Raw genomic sequence first — 16,404 nt, 5'->3', positions numbered from 1 at the left:
AAACAAATGTCGGCCTAAATAAAAAAATTCGCTGCCCATAATCACTATATCTAATCTTTTTATTTTAAGTTAAACAAATCTCATCTAATTTGGTGCAGTGGTTGCCAAGGAAAACTATTTCTTCTTTCCCATGTATTTAGATAAGATCCCCGGAGTTAAAGCTTCCTCTTAACGCAGTCATTGACTCGGAGCTGCTGGGTGTCTTTATTTATTTGTTTACTTTTGCATTGCGCCCAAGCCGAAGTGCCACCGACGCGACTGGAAATGGTGCTTTTGTCCTCAGCATCAAGGCTCCATGGCCGCTGCATGATTGATACCGCCCTCTCGTTCACTCACTATAGTACGATACCGCAACAGTAGACGTACGTAGGTAACATGAGTCAATTAGGTGCATAATCACGCAAATGCGCGTGCTCATATTCAACGCGTACCTACGCGTCAGACCGTCGCCTAATCAGTTTCGAGAGCGTCATGATTGAGCCCGATTATTTTTGGACAGATTACAAGGTTCTATGCACCTCACGTTGAAGAGCAACTTCAACAAGTAACCTTTTTGCATACATATAAATTTATTACCATAGCACGGCTGCTACAACGCCAGGTAGGGTGTTCGATCGCGGCTAAAGTCTAGCTATTTCATACTGCTACAAGACTACCGCACCGTAGAACATTAAAACATCGGCAGAACACACCAAGAATCTCGTTGTATACGAGAACCGCTATCATCGTTACAGCAGAGTACATGAGTATTTTCCGGTTTTTGACTTCTTTTTCTATCCCCTCCTTCCTAAAAAGTACGCAGGCTTTCTGCCCATCTCATTGGCAATTGCCAAATTGCTCATTCCCCATTTGCCTCTCGCTGTGTGTATGTGTTTCGATATCAAATAATAATAAATAATAGTAAGGCAGTTGGTTGCCCATTCATATTGTTTCATCGCGATGACGTAACCACCACCTGGCAGCTGTACGATGACCCATCCACTCCTATACTTAAAAATGAAGTGCATGGAAGCTAAATCCATCAGTCCGAGAAATGCGGTATATTTGCCACGACACCCGTACTTTCACGCGCCACTCTCAACGTACTGGGAAACATCGCAGCTCTTTGTTGCCTGCACAGAGACGTAACATACTCGGACTCCAACAGAAACATCGTTCGCCCCATGCATTGGAGAAAAATTCGAAGTGGATGAGTGCGGTCGCTGTCGCGAAGATATATCGAAATACAGTCCAGCCCACTTATAACAGCCGCTGATATAACGAACGCTCGCTTAGTACGAACGAGGGCGGTGCTACCGTCAAAATATATATTGGGGCAATGGCACAGTGTCTCACATAGAACGAATTGTTGTGGCCTCAACATTCGGTTAAAGCGAACGCAAAGCTGTGGGGCCCCTGTAGTTGACCGAGCCGGCGGTGTTTGGATGGCTGGAACTGACCGCGGAGTGCATGGAAAATTGCTTCCGCAAGGCGGGTTTTATGGGCCCAGGTACCGAGGACGCCATAGATCACCCACCGGAAGTCCGGTCGCACGAGGACTTGTGGCAACGCGTCGTTGACACGCAGCTGGCCGGACCTGACGTTGTCTGGGACGATTTAGTTTCTGCTGATGACGACGCCGACATTGCGGAGCCATGCACTGGCGAAGCTATTGTGCGTGAAGTGCGAGCCCTTCCTGACTGCCCAGAGACCGACGAGGACGATGACGAGGATGCTGCTCTACCGCCGGTCGCTGTGAACGCTTCAATCGCGATCGGTTACATCGCGTCGCTTAAGGAACTCGTGTGCAGCAGAGGCCTTGGCGATGAACATATTACCACGCTGGAAAAATTAGAAACGGCAGTGATGCGATCAGCTTTGAAGAAGCATACATGCATCACGGACTTTTTTTCAAAAATAAAGTGAACTTTCGTCTCGCTTGCACTTTTTTCCCGTATTATAGGTGGTCCACTTAGTACGAACTTTGGATACAACGAACAAATGCCACGTGACGATCAAATTCGTTATGTGTGGGCTGGACTGTATCATTGGTCGTTTTATGTGCTTAGCCTCTACCTTACAACTTAAAATACTAGCTTATTTAACATTTTTTTTGGTATTCACCTTAGTAACACGGGTTCAAGAACGCCCGTTTCAACCTGTTTTTCAGAAAACAGCATGTGAACACATTAGAAGTTGGTTTGTAACGTTCGCCTCGTGAACAACCAGTGGGCACTGCACTAAGAAAGCTGCGCCTCGACCGTATACATCAACGTGCATCAAGATGTATATGTTTTCACACGGTGAGGCTGATTCCTCAGTGTTCGCATGTACCATTTAAGGAGCGACATTATTATCCGGCATTACTGTCCCTTTTTACAAGCTAATTACTCAAAGAGGATCCGGCAGCATCGCTCACGTATCGACTAGATATCTAGCTTATGTGCACACAAAAAAAAACGAGTGTATCTCGACCTCTACAGCCTTCGCCTTGGAAACATGAAGCAAGTATAATATTGACAACCCCCGGAATTTACCATAGCGGTCCGTGCTGCTTGGCGTCCCTGAGCATCCGATCCAGCGTCTTGTAGTACTGCCACTTAGTGTTCGGAATGGGAATGCCCATTTTGTCGTACACCCTGCGACCACTGCGCTTCATCTGGACGCGTATCTTGATGTAGCGGTCGCGTGCGTTCCTCCACTTGTTCTTCGCCTGCCATCCTGCACAAGAAAACTAGAATCAAGGCTGTGCGCGCAACACACAGGGCCCGAGAAAACATTGCAACTGTTAAGAAGTTTACGCCACGACACGCGCATAAGGTGATACATTAATTTTTTTTACGGATATGACTCACATTTTGATGACATACACGGAACTTCAATCACTGCAATCTTACGAAGCAGCAAATGCGTGGTTCCTTACCTCCTGCACAGCGAAATCGCAATTTCCAAAGGAAGTGCACGTATATGTCGTCTACATCTGAGAATCATTATTGCATAAATTCGAGCTGATGAATTTAAAACTTCTAATGCATATTTCGTGTACTGAACGCACAGGATGTACATCGGATTCGCATACATTAAAACTCACCTGTTAGTCCGAACTGCTGTCCTATTTTCACCCACTGGCGATCCTTGAGGGTTGAGTCTTTGTACTCTGGTTGATTGGTGTCATACAGGTACGGGCGCTGCTGCACTAGCTCCAGGAAGCGGTCCCAGGAGAACTCCTCCATCAACATGAAGGCCGAGTAGGTGCCGAATACAACCACAAGTCACAAAACCGAACAAGCCCAAAAGAAAACCATCCACGGAGCGGATGTATCACGAAGTACTGACGCAACATTAAAGAGCGGCGTGATAACGCCGAACGCTGTCTCTTGCGCGCTTGCAACTTCAAACCCTTCTCCCGCGACTGTAAACAACACCCCGTCGACGGCCCATGCCCCACGGGAACAAACGGGAGGGCGGCGCGTACGAGCTGTGTCTGGCAGGCACGATTTCTCTTCGTCCCTAACAAATTTAGCTGAGAGTTAACAGCTGCCAGCCACAGCCTACAACGCTGACCTTAGGTGGCGTGGCCGCCGTTGCACACTGCAGTGCTGATGGCTGAAGCAGTTGGCTTCTGCGACTCGACTCAAACGACGGAGAACAGCAGCCAGGCGCGCGTGCAAAATGGCGGCCAACGAACCGCGTTTTTCCACGTCTCCCTCCCGCTTCGCGTTCACTGCGGCGCGGACGGGGAGGCTCCGTCTTCCGTTCGGCGGCAGATGCGGTGACGTCAGCGTCGCCGAGGCTACCGCGCTGCCGTGCCGCGGCGGCTGCGGCTGCTGCGGCGGCATTCCGTCCGCTCGGCGCATTTGTTCTCTCCTTGCTGGCGTTCGCGCTACGGCGTGCGGCAGGGCTCGCAAGAGCGAAGGGGCGTTGCGGTCGCGCTGCCGGCGTTTGTCCGAGCACTCGCGCTCGCCGTTTTCCTTCAAGTAGATAAAACAGCGCCGCGTTATAAATGCTGGAGCGTGCCTATCGCTGCTGTTTTGCGAAAACATATCATCCACTCGTGGTAACAGAAAGGCGAGTTGCACGATGGCCAACCATATCTTGCTCTGTGCGAGCGGTCGTGGATTATAGTGTCGCATAACGTCATAACGATTATAGTGTCGCATAACGTCAGCGCAAGTTTCATCTACGCCCTGCAGAGCATCTCCGAAAGCCATCAAAATTCAATAAAGCATTGCGATTACTGTGAGGCAACGCGTATGCAGTGCATCAATATTAGTGTAACTATATCTCTTCAAGGAAAACACGGGGAAGGCGGGAGATGTAAATAGAACAAGGTAAAAGCTGGAGCCAACGTTTCGACGTGGTCTTGTCGTTTTCAAGGCCTTAAAAAAGACAAGTGCACTTATCGAAACATTGGCTCTCGCTTTTACTTTGTTATCGTTTTGCTCATATATGTCTTCAAGAATGTTATGTTAGCGATAAAGGTTTGTCTTTGCGCGAACTCCGGTTTTCATATTCAAAATGTGCAAAACTCAGAAATACGTCCGTTACACAACAGCTGAACTGATTTAAATGCAATTTCCTGGTTTAAAGCGAAAAGATTTCAGTGACTTCTGGAAGCAGCATTTTGATTTATCACTACACTGTTTGTACATAAGTCGCCAATAACTGGCGCATGTGAACAGTCGAGGGATAAATTTTACAGCTCCGTAAGCTTGCCAGAAGTACAAACATCCCATTTATACAATTTCCTTCTGGAAGAGGGTCGAATAGGAAGATGATAGTAAGCAGCTTACACGAAATGTTTAAATTGCATACCGTAGATTTTGCAAAAGCACTATTCAAATGTTATGGCTGCAATTTGGAGCGGCGACAAAGATCATCTATTCCCATTTAGGTGTTCCGATATTCCCAATGCCCACGGACTCAAGGTGGCGCGCGAGGTGGTTAATGATGGCCGCCACAGAGATTATCATTACCATGGACCTCATTTAACTACTTTCGATGGGACAGGAAAAATCGAATAGGTGGTGGCGTTTTGGTGGCAGTGCAAAAAAAATCTTTGCGCCACACGTATTCGCCTTGACACTTTTTTTGAGTGTGTGTGGGTTTCCATAAAACATGAAGCAGGCCATTGGTGCTTTTTATCATTTTTATCATTGGTGGTTTTTATCGACCTCCTGACATCGGCAATACTTTTTCTCGTGAATCCCAACGGCTCCTTGAAATCATTACTGTTCGTTTTCCTAACTCTCTAGTACTAATTTTCGGTGATTTTAATTTCCCTGAAGTTGATTGGGCTAACCTCTCAACAGCAACCTACCTATCTGAGGCCCACAGTTTCCTGCAGTCATGTCTCGACTTTTCTTAAACACAGGTTATCACCCGTCCTACACGATCTTCGGCTACATCCGCTAATATTTTAGATCTACTATTAACCAGTGATCCTGACGTGTGCATCGATTTAACTCATCAAGATGGGTTATCTGATCATGATATTATAACAGGTAGTCTTGCAGTTTCCCTTCCAAGACGTCCGTGCTCTGATAAATACATCCGATGTTACAATAGAGCGGATTTTGACAGCACGAACTCCGCGCTATCTGACTTCTCTTTACATTTCCTGAATAGATGCCCATTTCAAACCGTCGAACATAACTGGGCTGAACTTAGGACCACTTTTACTGAACTAATTAATCGATTCGGGCCTCTAACAAAAATAGCCTGCACCCTGACAGCCCCGTGGTTTACCGCAAAGCTTCGGCGCCTTAATAATAAGAAAAAGCGTCTATATCGTAAAACCAATAAAGCCCGTGGCGCAGATTCCTGGCACCGTTATAAGGCCTGCGATAAGCAATATCAGTCACTGCTAAAATCATCCAATCGACATTTCTTTGCCCAAGACCTATATTCTATGCTCACTAACAATCCTCAACGTTTTTGGCGCGTAATAAACCCGAAGAGCTATCCCGATTTAACACTAGTTGATGAGCATGGTGATATGGTCCACCACTCTGAATGGGCTGATTTATTGAATAGCGCATTTTCATCTGTTTTTACGCAGGAAGACATTATATCTTCACCAACCCTTGACAGTCTCATTAACATATCAATGCCAGAAATAATTGTTAGTGAAGCAGGCATTTATTCTTTTCTAAATAAAGTTTCTACCGCCTCTGATCACACTGGCATTAATAATAAAGTGTTAAAACATTTGTCACCTAGTTTATCACCTATAATGTGCGCACTCTTCTCGCAGTCTTTATCAACTAACACTATTCCGCACGATTGGAAGGTGGCAAACGTCATACTCATTTTAAGTCCGGAGACCAAACTCACCCATTAAATTGCCGCCCCATCTCCTTAACTAGTACTATTTGTAAATTTCTTGAACACATCTTGTATACTGAAATCATTAACTACTTAGAAGAGCACATAATTATTGTTGATTACCAACATGGCTTTCGTCATGGTTATTCAAGCGAAACACAGTTAGCCGGCTTTTTACATGACGCATTCATATCTAAACCTAGGGTTTCAAGTTGATGCTATCTTCCCGGATTTCTCGAAAGCTTTCGATCGCGTTGCTCCCCATAGACTGGCACTGAAGCTAATGAACCTTAACATACACCCAACTGTTATTGGATGGATTAAGGATTTCCTCTCATCCAGAGTACAATATACGTCTGTTAACAACAGTAATTCCTCTTCTACCCAAGTAACCTTCGGTGTTCCGCAGGGCAGCGTTCTTGGCCCTTTAGTTTTCTTAATCTATATTAATGACCTGCCTAACTGTGTGTCTTCCCACATCAGACTTTTTGCCGATGACTGCGTAATATGTAGAATAATTTCATGCGACAATAACAAAGATATTCTTGAAACCAATCTTAACGCTATTAACACATGGTGTTCAACATGGTTGATGACTCTTAATACAGCTAAAACGAAGTTATTATCATTTACTAGGCGCAACCACCATATTCCAACATCGTATGTAATATCCAACAACATAATTGAACTAACAACTTCTTATAAGTACCTTGGTGTTCACTTACAGTCTGATCTAACGTGACATCATCACATCCGCCTGACATTGGCATCAGCTAACCACTCTTTAGGCCTCCTCAAACGCAACCTTAAGCATGCTCCAGCTAAACTACGCAGACTAGCATATGTCACATTAATGCGCCCCAAAATCGAGTAAGCATCAGCTATCTGGGATCCTTTTCAAACATATATCACCCAAGAAATCGAATCACTGCAAGACGTTTCCCAAATTTTATTTAGGGTGAAAAGCTGGTACAGGTTTCAAACCGTCGCTCACGTTCGGCCAATAAGGAAGGTCGCGCAATCTGAATCTCAACAATCTCCAACTGCTTGCATATGTTGATAAAATGTATAAGCATGGCTTGCCAACTCCTAAGGCAGCGCAGAAGGTCTGTCATCTGTAACCATTAGGTTCCTGATAGTCACACAAGTGCAGAGGCACGAAGCGGGATAGGGTTTATTTTTTGTTGGTCTTGTGGGAACTACTACGGTCTCTGAGCTATTCATGGAAATCACGTGTCGCACTTCAAGATAAGTTCTAATGCTGCCACAAACATTGACCGAGGCATGGGCGGGTTCGCTTCATTTCCTTCGAAGTTGAAGTCTCTATGTTTTGTTGATCAATCCAGAGCAAGTTCGCGACGCATCCGCTCTTTCGTCGCCTGCTGCGAGAGTGCTGTATACTCAGCACTAAATATCGCGAAAATATACACGACTAAGGCAAGTACAGTGCTTAGATCCAAGCGCGAAAATGACAGACGAGCTAACACTAAAGAAGCTGAAAGGGCCAAAAACTCCTGGAGGGGTCGACGCGGGCGGCAGGGTGCTATACGATCGCAGGCAAGAAGACAGGCAAAGAAAACGGCGAAAAGCCAAAAAGACGTGCTGCCGGTGGGTTGTCCGCCACGCAGAGGCCGGCCGCGCCGAGCAAGCTGCGACTCATTAACTGCCGCCTTGTCGCCGAGCGGTCGACAGCGACGCTGTAGACAGCCAGCGCGAGGCGGCCCGGACGTTGCAACCCTGAAGTTCTGTGCAGGCCCAACAAGATCTGTCGAGAGAACAAGGCAGAGAGATTTGCCATCTTGGACGAACAACGCGCTACTTCAGCGCAGCGTTACGAAGGCCTATAGCTCTACAGCACCTTCTCCCTGTCACAGTGGATTTGCCGGATAAACCCGAGCGCTTTTCCGTATGAAAATAGATTTCGAAGTGCTAACCCGGATGCTTACTATTCAGACGCGCCACAGGCTGGCGTAGCCTTGAGAAAACATAGGTTGAACTAGACGCAACTGTGACAGGTGATGTACGCAACAATATAGGCGCGACGCGTCGCGCAGCAACGCGCTACCACCCGCATGCGGCCCCAATTCGCGTCGGCGACGGTCGACGACAGGCGAGCGCGTACTCGAACGCTTCTCCGAGTCCCAATATCAGTTGCCACCCTCTTCTCCAACGCTCAGAACCTCGCTCGCGTCGGCCCCCTCCATTCCTACGGGTTACTCTGCGCCGCAAAATACCGTGCAGTTTAGCAGGGGCTACGGTTCTTTCGGTTTATAGAGGTTAAAATCCATAAAGATTTGAGTCGGTTGGTTGCTCTTGAGTTGAAACATACTTGAATGGCATGCCTACTCAATCGATGTTCGGTGCGACAAGCTCTGAGCGGCTAGCTTTGCACCGTTTCTGGGAACCGAAGGGTAATTCGCTTCATTCCTTCAGCGTCTGCTGCTCTCGCTTTGACATCGGCGCTCCACCAACGCAGCACGAAACCGAGGCGGGGATGCTGTGCTCTCGGCGCACAAAGTTTGCTCCCTGCTTTCCTGCTCCTTGTTGACTTCCGTTGGCAAACGCTCCGTGGTGGCTTCGTTGAACTGGCACGGTGGGCTTGGCTGGGCACGGATTACGTGTGTGCGCGTCCGCCTTTCGTCAGCGCGATGAAGAAATTGGCAATTTATGCGCGCCGACAAAGCGCTGTCACAGATAAGGAAGCTTAGGGGGCTCCGGCTGTTGCTGTCGATCTTTCTGAAGTTTCCCAGCTTCGAGTTGATTTGTGAAAGAGTGAGCCCACCGAACATCCCTTTTGTCTTCGGTGTCTTTGTTGGCGGTGCGCTTAGCTGTGACCTTGGCCTAACTTCTCTGTGACGAAAAATGCCCAATGCCGCAATGAGTAAACACACGACAACAAATGCTCGGATTGACGTCACATTTCTCAGGGAGGTTCTGTAAACGAAGTAAATTAGTGGGTTGAATATAACATTTGCTGCATTTCAGTCTGGGTGGGACTCGAGCCCAGGCCTTCTGGGTGCGAGACGAGTATGCTGCCCTGATGCCATGGCTGCTCCACGGTACTGGCTTACTAAAAATGTGCCTAGTACGTGCCTGATTGCACACCTCACGTGGTCACAGAGATGCGCTCGAGGCACTGCTCGCGCGTTCGTCGTCTTCCTCCACAGCTGGTTCTGACGCCGCTCATCATCGCCGAGTTCCGTCGTGCACTCCGATGGACAGTTGCCACAATGCTTCATAAACGTATCTTAATCGTGACAAAAAGTAGGCCAATACTGCAAACAGGTTTTCGCCTCAACGTTTTACAAACGCGTAATACTTGCTTTATCTTTAAAGCGAAGCTCCATATGGCAAGGTTCCTGTGAAAAACGCATGCGTCTGTGCATCCGTGTAGATCCAGAATTTCTCTCCATACGTGGGCCCATCCCGAAGGTAGTGCAATGCCGGGCCGATCCGCGATGGCGGTGAAGCAGTGTTAAGAACTCCGCCAACCTGGAAAAATAAGTTTAATATGTTAGGTCCATATACAAGCCATATCAGATATTAAGGTGATAAGAACAAATACTACATTTTATGCTATCCGCCATGTCTGCGTTCGTGCCGCCCTCTCTTTGTGGGCGTTCCAAGCGCTTGCGTATCCCCTTCCTTTCCTTCCGCTCTCCCGTGGTGGCGGTCCCGTAAGCGTGCTATCCACCAGGACCGCGAGGCGAAAATAAATGCGAACCGTCCATGCAGCCCCGATCCCGTAAACTTGGAACGTTTCACCAGAGCAACCGCCAGGTTTCAGAGGGAGTTTGTGGGGAATAAATTTTGTGTGGCCTGTGCTATGTGTGAGCGCTTGTGATTTTCGAGTGACCTCACGACCATTACTGCACTGCGGGCCGTCGACCAACGCGCGATCGCCTTGGCTGCGATGAAGCAGTGTGTGCCCTCGGAGTGCGCTGTGCGTGTCGTTTCTACGTGCCGGGATTCGTTCGTAAAAGGTGTCGTGCGGCGTTTTGCAGCAATACTTGAGTATGTATACCCCCTCGGTGCCTTATCGTCTTCTGAGGTTCCTCATCGTGGGCAAGCGACTAGTCGCGTCTCGGCTTCCATTTATGTGCATACGGCGTTTCACGCACGACAATGGACAGTTCGAGATTAAGGGCCTGACATGCACAGCTTCCTGGTCATTCACCTTCACAAGAGGAATGGCAGTTACTTTTTTTATTTAAGAATTCCGTTACGCTACTGTTAGAGTCCTCGCGATCTTCGTTGGGGTCGGCATCAAAGAAGGCAATCTGCTGAATGATGCTGCTCTGAGAAAATTGGGGGCTCATCTCGGCACGGTAGAGAATATAAGCCGGTGACCGAACAGTAACGTTACCTTGCCGAAATGTCACTTTTTTCGGCATACACTGCAGCAAAAGAGATTGTCAGCCTTGCTTTTTTGCATGTGTAAGCATTTCTGGGCCGACCCAACGAGGAAGCCTGTCCGTCCGTCCCGTAAGACGAATAGCTATAAAGAAAATAATGTATAAGAAAAATTCGAAAGGAAAAGCGTTGTCGATGGTAAGTCTGGAACCTAAGACCCCACGCTCAGAAGCCGAGTGTCTAATCCACTGGCTGAACAGTCACCTTTTTTTCTTTATTGCGTAAAAATAAGCATAGTTCTATGCGAGAATTGCTTATATTACGTTTAGAAATGCATCAAGAACAAACGCACACACGCTATGCACTCCAATGAAAGTTCAAAATTTGGGCTAACAAACACAAGCGTCCAGATGCAAAATCCACCCTGGAACAAGATTAAAGGTTCCAACCATACTACTGTCACGGTTGGCGTGTAACACCCCTGGCATAAAGGATGCTCTACCACCATGGCTCATAGAAACAAAGGATGGATTCCATGGTTGAATTCCATGGTTGAAGGATGAATTTGCCATGGTTGTCTCGAGTGGATGACCGGTCTGGCAGGGCCCCGCAGTGCTTACAGGCCCCTTCGTGTGTGTGTATGCCTAAGCGAAACGAAGAATGGATTTCTAATTCACTGTAGTTGTCTCGAGTGGATGCCGGTCTGGCGGACGCCCCGCAGTGCTCACAGGCCCCTTTGTGTGTCTGCGTGAAAACCGTTTCCACGAACCATACAGGACCCCTGGCTGCCGCCAGCGGAGGCACCCTCGTGAAGGTGTCAACTGGGACAATGAATCAGCCGCATATCCACAACCAGACTGTTCCACGAACTGTCAAGCTCTATAGGAGAACTTCCGCGAACCAACGTCGCCTAGAAGAAAGGATAGAGCCTACGATCCCAGACCTGCTGTTTGCCACCTGCAGAGGCGGGCTCGTGAAAGGTCGCCGGGTGAGTGGGTGCCGGCGCCAAGCACCGTGGAACTCAGTGCACAAACTCGTGACGTTGACGTGAGCAAGATCCCGCCTACGAGTTTAGTTTGTCTACTTAAAGGGCCCCGCTATGTGCTTTTTCACTCAATTCTCTTCTTATCTTTCACCAACCATTGAATGAACCGTGCAAGTGTCGCACTAGAAATCGTCTCCTCCTTGCCTTTTCGCCATGGTCTACCGGACGCCTGCAGCCCGCCGACAACATCACGCTACCCAATAGTAACGTGAGTAGAGCTTCGAAAAACAGGCATCGTAACAACTGGTCGGCAGCGGTGAGGTACGCTACTCTGGGTAACGCAACACTACGCAATTGAGCAGCCTCTTCTCGAAAGACAGACCTTGTCAAGCGATGTGGCTCGGCAGCAGATGTGGCTCGGCAGATGTGGCTCGGTAGCATCGCCCGGAGCACTATGACTTACTTCGTACTGTTCTTCGTACAGATCCAGCTGGGGTTACGTGGATGCAGCGCTGGTTCCTTCCCTGCCTCGGCAAAGGCGATGGCGTCAACGGCGCCGATCACGCGGCAACCCATTTCCACTGCACTGGGCGTATCTCCAGCATCGATACTGACGTGCTCACGTCACATGGATATAGGGCCGGCTGAGTCACACCTGGATCGCTCATTTGGCTCACCAGCGACCCCTGGAACATCGGTGGACCAGCTTAAAAGGAAGCCCAGCAGCCGCGCGCAACTCAGTGGGCTCGGTAGCATCGCCCGGAGCACTATGACTTACTTCGTACTGTTCTTCGTACAGATCCAGCTGGGGTTACGTGGATGCAGCGCTGGTTCCTTCCCTGCCTCGGCAAAGGCGATGGCGTCAACGGCGCCGATCACGCGACAACCCATTTCCACTGCACTGGGCGTATCTCCAGCATCGATACTGACGTGCTCACGTCACATGGATATAGGGCCGGCTGAGTCACACCTGGATCGCTCATTTGGCTCACCAGCGACCCTTGGAACATCGGTGGACCAGCTTAAAAGGAAGCCCAGCAGCCGCGCGCAACTCAGTGGGCTCGGTAGCATCGCCCGGAGCACTATGACTTACTTCGTACTGTTCTTCGTACAGATCCAGCTGGGGTTACGTGGATGCAGCGCTGGTTCCTTCCCTGCCTCGGCAAAGGCGATGGCGTCAACGGCGCCGATCACGCGACAACCCATTTCCACTGCACTGGGCGTATCTCCAGCATCGATACTGACGTGCTCACGTCACATGGATATAGGGCCGGCTGAGTCACACCTGGATCGCTCATTTGGCTCACCAGCGACCCCTGGAACATCGGTGGACCAGCTTAAAAGGAAGCCCAGCAGCCGCGCGCAACTCAGTGGGCTCGGTAGCATCGCCCGGAGCACTATGACTTACTTCGTACTGTTCTTCGTACAGGTTGGTAACAAATGGCGTTTTTGCGCTTGCGTTAAGAGCAATGATGTCTGTCTGGTAGTGCTGCCGAGCCCACAGTGCGCACTGCTTTGTTGTTTGGAATCATTTCGCGTCATTCTCATGGTGTTGCAACGGAGTGGTGACGTAGAGCAAAATCCGGGCCCCGATAAACTAGATGAAATATTGCGGGCTGTAACTGAAATCCGAACTTCGCACTCGACCTTAGAAACTGGTCTAGCAAATGTGCAGCAGAGGCTTTCACAAATTGAAGCGACCCTCTCGTCACTCAGGCAATATCACGAGAAAGTTGATAAGTGTGAGGCAACTGTGCACGCTATGCGCAGTGAAGTTGCCCAAATGACTAGAAAAATTGATGAGCTGGAAAATAGGAGCCGCCGCAATAACCTAGTCATATATGGCGTGAAAGAGCACGATAAGGAAAATCCCGCAGCCTTGGAATCGTTTGTAACAAAAGATATACTGCATAATATTCTAGACGTTCAGGTCAGAACTGTGGAACGCGTACACCGAATTGGCTTAAAAAAGCCGGGTCGAGATCGACCAATCATACTACGCTTTTATGACTTTACCGAAAAAATGACAGTACTTCGGAACTGTTTCAAATTGAAAGGAAAGAAAATTTCAATTTCCGAAGACTTTTCCGCTGACATTCGTGAAATACGCAAAAAGCTATGGCAAGCCGCGGCAGGTTGTCGGAATAACGGCGATAAAGTCAGCCTACATTTTGACAATAAGGATTAATGAAGACCTGTACGTATGGAATAATGATCAGAAAAAAATGGAGCCATTGCAACGCTCGAAGCCCCACGTGACAGCGAACGCTAGCACTTCCAATGAATGACAAACAGAAAGTACTGCACGGCTGACGTTGCTGTGCTTTAATGCGAGAAGCATTGTCAATAAACTTGAAAAGCTTGAGGAACTGCTGCTGTTGTATGGCCCAGATGTAATCGTAATTACAGAAACGTGGTTGAACTCGGATATCCACGATTCTGAGGTGGTTCCTCCCTCCTATGCATTTTTGCGCACAGATCGGGACGGTCGCGGTGGAGGCGTTGCTATTGCTGTTAAGCGGAATTTGTTTGTCCACCGAGAAACTGGCATTACTAATCATGAGAGCGTCTGGTGTACAATAAAGGTCAATGATGTCAATTTACTAATAGGTGGTGTATACAGGCGACCAGGCGCGCCGGACAGTTACCTTGTAGAACTGTACGACTTCTTATATAACCACACCAACCAAAGAACGAAATTAATTCTAGCTGGAGACTTTAACTTAGGGGGCATTGATTGGGATACCTTGTTAATCGGCAACAAAGAAGTCAAAAGTTGTGATCTTCTTCTTGATATCATGCAGACTTTCTCGCTAGCTCAACTTGTGCATGAACCAACTCGCGTCCAAGGGCAAGTGTGCTCAGTGCTAGACCTTGTCTTTGTGTCCACATCTTTAACCCCTGAAGTTAGCATAGAACCGGGTATATCCGACCATAAAATGATTTTACTGACGGTTGACGATCTTGGCATGGGTGCAAGGCCCTCTAGTGCTGACACCAAAATTTTGGTTAAGAATTACACGAGGGCTAATGATGAAAGCATCATTGATTTTTTAGGAATTATGGAAGATGATTTTGACGATGGTACGTTGGACGCCAACGACCTATGGTTAAAATTAAAAAATGGGATTTCGCACTGTGAAAGTAATTTCATTCCTACCAAGCTTAAAAAGATAAAGCGGAGGTCGCCGTGGATTACAAGAACTATCGTACACCTCAAAAGAAGGGTTCAAAGGATGCGCAAGAAAAAACATAATCCCACTATGGTTAGTCAGCTTTCACGAGAACTGAAAGAAAGGTTAAAAAGCGCGAGAGACAACTTTTTTTCCAATACTTTACTTGAGTTCATGACAAATCAGCCTCGGAAATTCTGGCGGTATCTGTCAAAACCGGAAAGTCCTCCAATGAAATTGGAAATTGCCGGTATAGTGGTTGAGGATGCGCGTACCATCGCTAACTCATTCAATACATATTTTCAGTCGGTATTCTCCCGTGCCCACGCCCCTAATATGCCCTTATCAGAGTATGACTCTGCAATGCCTGAAATCCTGATAACGGAGTCCGGCATTTTGAATTTGCTGCTACATATAGACGTTAAAAAATCGCCTGGCCCTGATAATTTATCAAGCACTTTCCTCAAGCGATACGCGGGTCAGTTGTCCCCCTTCCTGCATAAAATTTTCAGTGCATCACTTGAAACGGCAGTGCTTCCCGCGGACTGGCTGTGCGCAAAGGTCGTGCCAATTCATAAAGGTGGGAACAAGCAGCTTCTTGACACATACAGGCCAATATCCCTAACCAGCACATGTTGCAAACTAATGGAACATATAATAAATAAAGCTATCGTAACTTATCTGGAAGAAAATAACCTATTATACTTCAGACAACACGGCTTCAGGCAAGGGCTTTCAACTGTAACTCAACTTTTAGAAATTATACATGACTTTGCTGTAACAATCGATGCAAGACTGCAAGCTGACGCAATTTTTGTCGATTTTTCGAAGGCATTCGACCGCGTTCCACACAGTTTACTAATCTTCAAACTTAAATCAATTGGTATTAATCCCAAGACTGTTTCATGGATCGAAGCCTACCTTTCGAATCGGTCCCAGTTTGTTTGCGTAAAAAATACTGAATCGGACTATCTTGATGTTCTTTCTGGTGTGCCACAGGGATCGGTTCTGGGGCCCACTCTTTTTCTTTTATATATTAACGACTTGTATGCATGTATGGAACCAGGGGTCACAATAAGGCTTTTTGCGGACGACTGCGTCATATACACAACTGTTAGAACAGCCGATGAACAGACAAAACTTAATAAGTCTCTGCAAAACATTGTTGCCTGGTGCGAAAAATGGGGCATGCAAATTAACATACAGAAAACCAGGTGTATGACTGTAACACGTAAGAAAGAGCCCTTAAATTTCACATATAAACTAAGTAATACTTCCTTGGAACGAGTAGACTCATTCAAATATCTAGGTGTCACAATAACAAGATCGCTGAAATGGGACGTACATATCAATAATGTTTGCGCACGTGCGTTCAAACAACTCGGATTTTTACGAAGAAAGCTAGCAACAGCCCCCACCTCGGTGAAATTAACTGCTTATAAAACTCTGGTTAGGCCGATATTAGAATACGGCAGCATAGTATGGAACCCGCATCAAAAGTATTTAAACTTGGCATTAGAAAAGATCCAAAGCAGGGCGCTCCGATTCATTTACACAAAGTATTCAAGGTACGACAGCGTAACTGCG

The 16,404-nt window shown here is 47.6% G+C and overlaps 1 protein-coding gene, 1 long non-coding RNA gene and 1 pseudogene across 3 annotated transcripts in view; all 3 read right to left on the bottom strand.

Moving 5' to 3' along the window:
* The window catches only part of LOC135901618 (uncharacterized), a 49,520-nt gene extending 45,399 nt beyond the window's left edge, over positions 1 to 4,121 (bottom strand). Inside the window, exons 1-2 of one of the 2 annotated variants that reach the window (XM_065431477.2) lie at positions 3,071 to 4,121; positions 2,517 to 2,700 (exon numbers count right to left, since the gene is read on the bottom strand). In XM_065431477.2, coding sequence (XP_065287549.1) covers positions 2,517 to 2,700; positions 3,071 to 3,218 — 332 coding nt within the window. In that variant the 5' untranslated portion in view covers positions 3,219 to 4,121. The remainder of the gene's footprint in view (positions 1 to 2,516; positions 2,701 to 3,070) is intronic. The other variant, XM_065431476.2, reaches the window with a different exon arrangement.
* Positions 4,122 to 6,203: 2,082 nt separating this feature from the next.
* LOC139054866 (uncharacterized) lies at positions 6,204 to 14,608 on the bottom strand. The gene is made up of 3 exons (XR_011511571.1): positions 12,108 to 14,608; positions 9,630 to 9,798; positions 6,204 to 8,071 (listed from the first exon to the last, which is right to left on the bottom strand). It is a non-coding gene; the product is annotated as an uncharacterized lncRNA (long non-coding RNA).
* Positions 9,717 to 9,895, bottom strand: LOC135901657 (U2 spliceosomal RNA; annotated as a pseudogene).
* Positions 14,609 to 16,404: the final 1,796 nt, after the last annotated feature.

The sequence above is a fragment of the Dermacentor albipictus genome, chromosome 1, assembly GCF_038994185.2.
Source record: "Dermacentor albipictus isolate Rhodes 1998 colony chromosome 1, USDA_Dalb.pri_finalv2, whole genome shotgun sequence".
Classification (NCBI taxonomy): domain Eukaryota; kingdom Metazoa; phylum Arthropoda; class Arachnida; order Ixodida; family Ixodidae; genus Dermacentor; species Dermacentor albipictus.
The sequence above is the reverse complement of the archived record's forward strand: the minus strand, read 5'-3'. Positions and strand labels throughout refer to the sequence as shown.